The sequence below is a fragment of the Syzygium oleosum genome, unplaced genomic scaffold (genome assembly GCF_021117445.2).
Source record: "Syzygium oleosum isolate NSW1041296 unplaced genomic scaffold, Sole_v2.1 Sole_v2.13, whole genome shotgun sequence".
NCBI lineage: Eukaryota > Viridiplantae > Streptophyta > Magnoliopsida > Myrtales > Myrtaceae > Syzygium > Syzygium oleosum.
The window spans coordinates 9,859,858-9,868,140 of NW_026607497.1; the positions used below are offsets into that span (position 1 = coordinate 9,859,858).

Consider the following 8,283-nt stretch of genomic DNA (forward strand, 5'->3'; position numbering starts at 1 on the left):
TTGTTTGAGAAGTTTATACATCAAACCCATTTGGATTTTTCTACTTTTCATCTTGATGATGACGGAAGGAGAATTAGGTACAATCAGACATTTGTACATGTGAATTATTCCCAGGGGCCCAAACAATCATAATATCAGGGATAATTAGGCATTATTTCACAATAGCTCCCAAATTTGACATCACTAGCCTGAATTCCGACACCGTTGCACGATAGACCCCTAACTCTAAAAAGTTACAAGTTAATTCTTCAACTTTGACTTTTGTCGCAATGGCTAATTTTTCTAGTCTACATAACCGTTAAGTGTTATTTGAGAATGGATTAAATTAATTTTCTTGACGAACTTAGCTGAATTATCGTTATCTTCATTAGTCATAAATCCTTTCTATTTTTTTAACTTCATTCACCATGTAGTAGAGATTATTCTAGTCAAGAAAAATGAGCAAGTCCCCTTTTAGGGAACGTTTAATCTGCTATGCAGAGGAAAAAGAATAGGGACAATAACAAAAACCAACGCTCAAGAGGACAATATGTAACTTCTCAAAATTTGGTTCTAGTATGCAACCTCGTCAAAGTTCGGAAAAGTAATTTACGACTAATATGTCCAATACGGCTTATTTCCAACAACACAAAGCATTCTTCTACGGTTAATTTTCAATTACATGAGCATTCTCGCTTATTCAGTGCATGTGTATTGTTCGATTATCGTAGTTGCTATGGAAATATTACCGACAGTCAATGAAATTCATGACTATGCTAAATTGATACATATAAACGACATTGACATGAAAAGTAGAAATATAAGAAAGAGAGAAACATATTCAATTGAGAAGAGTAGGCCGACACTACAGTAAAATTGCCGGGGGCGTAATGTAATCAATCCTACTAAACACAACAAATGACAACACTCAATCATCTGATCCAAACTAACACTGTATTATTTGGAGATTCTTACATTTTTTGCTTCAAGCAGTGATTGACATATAGGTTAATTAGGTTAGAGGGAAGGGGAGGCAACTTTTTGAGAATGTCGCAGTGTAGCAAATCAAGAGTCTGAAGACTTGACATGAACTGGATTTCTGGTGGAAGGCTGGATATACGAGTACCTCTAAGCCTCAATTCTCTGAGATGACATAGTTCCGAAATATTACTGGGAATGACACCCTCCAAACTCCTACACCAGGAGGCATGTACTTCTTCCAGGTAAAACAACTTTGCAATGTCACAAGGAAATTCTCTTACGAAACAAGAATCCATTTTCAGCACTGTCAAATTCCTTAGATTTTTAGTTGAATCGGGCAATTTCGAAATACCTGTACCCGAAATATCCAATTCTACTAATGAGAATCTCAATTTGCCAATGGATTCCGGAAGCTTTCCTAGCCCACGACAATCCCTCAAAGACAAGCGTCTAAGTTGCCACAGGTTTCCAAGTGACTCGGGTAGTTCAAGAATTTTCGCATCATCCAAGGCTAGCACTGAAAGAGATAATGTCTGGTCACAAATTGAACCAGGAACATGAACCAATGAGGAGCAATTAGTGGCACCAAGAATTTGCAATTGAACCAACTTGCCTATCGACGCAGGAAGTTGTCGAATGGAAGTGCCATCAATCAGGAGCTCTTTCAAAGCATTCATCCCATCCATTTCCACTGGCAACATGCTAAGTTCGGAGCAAAACTTCAAATTCAGGGTAACCAAGCGCTTCAGATCATTAATTGAAGGATCTAAATGAACCAAGCGAGAACATTTCTCAAGAATCAGTCTCTCCAAATTTGGGCAACAGGAGAAGCTGGGGGTAACTAATAAGTCTGCACTACCTGTAAGATTTAAGACTTTCAAACGCTCCATCTGCAAAACAAGGGAAAAAATTCAGATGGCGTAGAACTCTCAATCTACTTAAGGGCTAACACAAACACAACAGCAAATGAGCTATAAACCCACCTTAATTCTTTTCCAACCTCTCCAGGATCCTGTAACCTTACTCCACGAAAGATCAAGAATAACTAGGTTCTCATTTTTCTCTAAATGAATGCGGATTGCATCTTGAGGGCACGTTGGCCAATGAAGCCACCGTACGTTCAATAAGGTATCTGCAAATTGTCCACCAATATTGGCGCGCCCCAAGCTGAGAAATGTCGTGTTCGACGGGATCTCAAAGCCTGCCTCTTCAGTGTTAAGATGGTCCGTTCCCTGTATGATGGACCACAAAAGTCAAGTAAAGAAACAAGTGGAAGTATTCAGACAATAAAATAATTACCATGGATGTCTAAACTCCCATGAGGTAAAGAAACAAATTAAGGCCTAAATGCTGCTTTTTTTCCATCGACATACCTTTTTCCCCTTGTTCGTGTCCTGGGCTATGGCAGGTAAGTGCAATCCAACAACTGTTCCTGGATCATGGAAACCTTTGCGGATGATCTCCCTGGCAAGGCACCTTAGCATGCTGTGCATGCCTATTCTATTTTCTTCCATTTTTATTAGGGACATACGACGAAGGACCCTGATTTCTTTATTAGGACCATAATAACCATGCGTCATATATGAGGCAATCCTATAATCCACATCTGGGGGAAAACATGCAATATCAAGATACATCTGCTTTTGCTTTTGATCTAATGCTTCATAAATTATGCTCAGAATCTTCTGGTAATCTTCCTGACATTTTTGTATGAGATCTTCGAATTTAATCCATTCTTCTAGTCCTTTATCGTGCAAAAAAGAACCAAACACTTTGAGAAGTAGTGGAAGTCCCTTCGCAGCCTTCACTATTTGGATTGCAATTTTAACATAAGAACGTAGTTCATCACTCTTTCCTATTGCAGCACACTGCCACAAAAAGTTGAAAGCTAGATTATCATCCATCGGATTAACATTGTAAGTATGAGCCAACCCTCGAGCAACAAACCCTTGAAGAACGCTTCTTTTTTTTGAGGTGACAATTATTCTGCTTCCAGAACCAAACCAATCAAGCTCAGCTCCTACAAACATCTTGAGACGGGACCTACTTTTCACATCATCAAGAACAATGAGAACTTTCATATTCCTAAATATTTCTTTCAAAAATCGTACTCCTTTGAAAGAAGAAATAACCTCATACTCCCTTTTCAACATATCAAAAATCAACTTGGTTTGAAGATACAGAACAGCACCAGGTTGCTGCGTCGTTTCTTCAATCTCTGCAAGAAAACTGCAAGCATCAAAGCGCTGGGATATTTGGTCATATACGATTTTGGCGAGAGCAGTCTTTCCAATGCCATCTCTCCCATGGATTCCAACAATTCGTACGTCATTTACTTCCAGTTCCAATAATCTCATTATTTCCGATTTTTGACTGTCTTGAAGCTCCTGTAAAGGTACTTAAGTTTAGGAAAATGTTAGTTAGAAGAGAAGTGAAGGAATATGCAGAGGTGCTGTAAGTTCCAGATGATATTGCCATTCTCCGAAACATGTGCTTTGAATGTGCCTGCCAATCTATCATATGCCTTGCTAGTTGAGATGTTGTAACTAATGTTTAGCTGACAGAGTAGATAGGTTGTTGAAGATAACCTCCACTGAAGTTCCTCCAACACAATCATTCACTCCATGCATCTCATTTAAGCTAAAGATATGATAGTCAACCTGCTGTCTCTATTACGGAAAAATCTAATAAGAAAATCTAGCTTTTATCCATCAAAAAGCCTATTCTGACTAATATACCCTCCAGCCTTATTAGGGGCCATCTCCGAGTCGCCGTAGTGATAAATTCAGTAGCAGTTTACCTTTGAGACCTCACTTAGACGTTTAAGATCTATAATGACTAAAATTTAATGCCACAGAAAGAGTGTTGGTGTTTGCGGAAGCGTGAGTTAATTTTTGGTGAGTGTGTGCAAGTGGTTGTGCGTGAGTTCTTCACGCAACATTCAGGCAAATAGACAAAGGTTGACAGGAATTGGCAAGGGAATAAAGGCACAAAGGAAATGTTTATTAAATAGTTTGAGTATTACAAGAGGAGGATGTGTGTGCGTGTGATAGTTATTAATTGTTATTTCCCAAGCTGATCATCCTTGCCCATTTATAGGCAAATTTCACCGACTATGGAGCCAACAATTTTAGACTTTTTACAGAATTTTTTTCCTACAATTTTTGACTTCAACAGCCGACTCTTCAAGATTTTTTTTCTGCAAATATTGACAATTTAGCCACCGCCTAAGACTTTTGCAGCTAGCTTTTCTTGCTTCCTACGTTGGACATAATTTGAACAATCCCACCTCACACTGCTTCCCCTGTTAAAATGCTGATGCAATTTCTAGAGTCTTCTAAGATAGACATGTGCTAGAAAAGTCCAGAAAAATCCTACAAAAAATTCTAATCCTTGGGCGGCAGTGCATGTGTCTGGAGTCCACTAAAGCTTGTGTAGAAGAATCCATAAAGAATATCTCTGCAACATGGACGAGATATTTGCCTTGCAAGTCGGTTTACAAAGCTCTGACTTGAGCCGACATTTTCTAGCGTTTAAGTCGGTTGTAAGCCTATAAAAAGGCTTGGGTGGTTCAAGACATATATTCTTTGAAGACCAACCAACTAAGCTCTCCTCCTTCCTTTTACAGTAACAAGCAAATAATAAAAGCTTCTTTTTCCCTTGTTCCAATGTGCTCCTTTGCCGTGAAAGTCCACTCTCATACACACATCTCTTGTTGTTTCTTTGCCAAGTACAACACACACTTGCACACTTGTACATCAATGCCAAAAATTAACAGTAGTATCAAAGCCCCGTTCGGTAGGTATTGGGCATTTATCCTAACCACCCTCTACTAAAGTCTCTCACCTAATTCTCCAATACCAAAACTATGGCCAATTCTACCTCACCACCCATTCCTAGTTTCGACGGAAATAACTATGACTATTGGAGGTTTAAAATTACTATTTTCCTAATGGCTCAAGATTTATGGGACATCATGGAGAAAATCTCTGACTTGGCAGTCCAATCATTACTAGCCGTCCTATATGGAATATGGCCTTAATAGGAAGGGCTACAATGAAATTTCGCACAAAGGTTTAGGATTAAATTGGCAAAATTGAAAAGTTTATGATTGAATTAACACTGTAGAATATGTTTAGAACCAATTGGATAATTTTTCCCTTTCAAAAGTGCTCTCGAAACACTTGTTATGCACACAAATTAGGATATTAAAATTTTCAATATTGATAGTCTTTTGATATGCACAATCAATGCTCAACAAATTCTTTGGGACAAGATCCATAAAAATTACATACGGGATCTATTTGTTGAGGATTGAGAGTTGAGAGACACCACAAAACCCTAATTGTCTTATTTAACACTCACCTAATATCGCTAATTATCCTTCAAAACTCCCCCTCTAGAAGTATATTGTATTATCGCGGTCAATTTGAGAGAAGGATTTCGGCCCAAAAATAAGAAGAGGGAAATATTTTCAATTCCCTCTTCTTTAAAGAATAGTGTAGTAACATTTTCGTGTGGTAGTCTAAAACAACAGTGGCTATACATCCAACTAGTCTACTCGAATCGACAAGCAAACCGATACGATCTTTGATGAAATAAACAAACGATAATTATGAAATGTAAAGTTGCCCCTCATTTGTTTGCGGATTCTATTCTCGCAAGAGTATATGCAAGCTACTTCAGAGTTCGGACGATGACTTGCATTCTCTTGGAGTTTCAGTTCATGTGTTTGCGTTCTTTTTTCCCATTATATTCTAACTTTACAACAACTGTATAATCATGCCAAAGTATTTCGTGGTGATTAGAATTCTTATCTATTTGATGTAAAACACACTTTAGCTGAACCTAACTTCATCAACAGTTACAATCTTCAGGAGAGAGTGCTCGAGAAGAGAGGAGAATAGGAGCCAAGAAACATACCGAGGTCATGGATGATAACACGGGATCTGCACCAGTGAATAGATCTTCAAACACATGCTTGTGCTCTATCTTCAGCTTAAGCGAAATTTCTCTAACAATAATATTGATAAGTCCTTCTTGACCGACACTGCAGAAAAAATCCCAGCTCCAAACCATTAACAGAATCGATCCGAGGAACTACCACCCCACACACTACACAATGAAAGGATGATTTGGATGCTATAAAAGATCACTGATATTTAACTGCAGAACAAAAAATACCTAAAGCAAAGATCTGTTCAACATGCCACACTGATGTTTAGCAATTGTATGATCGTGTAATAATGCCACTGCAGCAAGAAGTTAGTCCGACGGATGGATTATATTGCCACCGTTCACCATTGGGGTAAAAATATCACTCAACCAGGGGTTGAACTAAAGAATGACGCGATCATGGGGATGAATAGAATGCATTTTTAAAGATAGCTCACTGAGCCAAACAGAGAAATGTTGCATAATCGTGGTCAATTTGAGAGAAGGATTTTGGCCCAAAAAAGAAGAAGAGGGAATTGAAAATATTAACCGCAGTTAATTCCCATCAATAGTTTTCCTCTTTGAAACATGCATAAACCCAAGCAAGTGAACAAAACAATTAGAGTAAAGTAGAGTCGACCGCTATTTGCATTTTCTGCTGAAAAACGTTTGTTGAGTTTCCTTTTTTCTGACATTCTCGACAATACCTTGGTCGATTGAGCCAACAAATGAGAAGAAACCTACAAGAGAAGAAGACAGATGTAACATACCCTTTATATGAGCTTAGATCCCATCCCTCGACTTTACCAGCCTCCCCGAGAGCCTTCTTCCACTGCTCGACTTTCTCATCGCCCCACTTCCGCCTCTGTTTGTTCAGGTCTTTTGTGTCGAGTGATTTTTTTTCCAGCAAATTCCGGTCCACATCGTAGAATACGGGCAGGATCTCCTTCTTCCCACCTGATGTAGACGTGTGCTCCACCATGAGTGCAAGCGCATCAAGGCACCAAGAGCTACCGGCATAGTTTCTGGAAAAGATAGGTACGCAGATCTTGGAGCTGTAGACCGATGACCGAAGCTCTTCGGTTGGAGTGCGAAGGGTTCCGTCATATCTGAAAACGCGAATTCTGTCAGCTACCAAGCAGTCATAGAGGCGATTGGCGATATCAGAGCCAACATCGGTTCCTGTGAAACTCAGGACCACATCATATACTGATTTAACCTCTGACTTCATCATATCCTGATTTAGTTCATCTTCAACTCTTTCCCCTTTTGTGCTAGCGTATTCAGCCGTACTTGAGTCAGCCAATAACTTTACCATATCTTGATTCAGCCTCGCTGGTCCATCTTCACCACTTTGCCAATTTCTTTGATCCAGCCTCGCCGGTTCATCTTCGCTCTTTTTTCGATTTGTGCCAGATGATATGTCCTCAATTGCCATAACTCGTGACCGTGGCCGTGGCCGTGGCCATGATCGTGGACGTGGTTTTGGTCCATCTTCGCCTTTCTTCCCTCCTCTGCTTGCGGATTCAGCCATGATTGATTCCGCCTTCACCTCCATCTGTCGTCGTCCAGTTCCAACTTTAAACGATAGTCACGTCAAATGGTCCGGGTTAATCAGTCAATGTCGGCCGTTAACGTAAGAGAAAACAACACCCAAAAGAAATAATTATTTACGAGAATTCGAGAAGAATTACTCACTCTCCACTTTATTCTCAATCTTACCGTGAGGAATTCTACCAAAAATAAATAAATCTTACCGTGAGGAAATTTACTATACATGAAAATAATTCTCATCGATAGATTCTTAATTTATGATGATTGATGTGAGTTACTAAAAATATGGAAAAAAGTAATTTACAATTTGTTCAAGATATTTCATGGATAGGTACAAACGTTGGAATTCAGCCTTTCGAGACTTTCGGATAAATCACTACATTTGAAAGATGATTACTAAATTGCCATTTACAATGAATTACGGCAAGATTACAAGTATGGAGGAAAACTATTAAGTATAGATATTGTCGCTTGGGACAATTTACAGTGTTTTACTATTCTACCGGTTCCTCACTAAATGTTCCAATTTTCAAGTTACAAAATATATAGCAAAATTATAGGCCTTAAAGGTAAATTGCTAATTATATGTGAAAATGAGTTACGATGACTGTAGATACATAAGGACTCACAATATTAAAATTACTATATATAGGCACGACAAATGTTACGATAATTTCAAGCAAATTATGACAAATTTCAAAAGTTGGCGGACTTATCCGCCAGGTTGTCCCTTTTTTTGTTTTTTTCCGGGGGCTGCGTCCCTAGATTTCTTGTAAATTATTGCTTGAAAACGACCTCATTTGCTCATGATTGCCCATTAATTAAGCCAGGATA

The 8,283-nt window shown here is 38.8% G+C and overlaps 1 protein-coding gene across 1 annotated transcript; it reads right to left on the reverse strand.

The window, feature by feature from the left end:
- Positions 1 to 824: 824 nt before the first annotated feature.
- Positions 825 to 7,904, reverse strand: LOC115693001 (disease resistance protein RPV1-like). The gene is made up of 5 exons (XM_030619987.2): positions 6,666 to 7,904; positions 5,884 to 6,010; positions 2,334 to 3,347; positions 1,944 to 2,192; positions 825 to 1,850 (listed from the first exon to the last, which is right to left on the reverse strand). Exons 1-5 carry the CDS (start codon positions 7,451 to 7,453, stop codon positions 951 to 953), a joined length of 3,078 nt encoding a protein of 1,025 aa, XP_030475847.2. The 5' UTR covers positions 7,454 to 7,904; the 3' UTR covers positions 825 to 950.
- Positions 7,905 to 8,283: the final 379 nt, after the last annotated feature.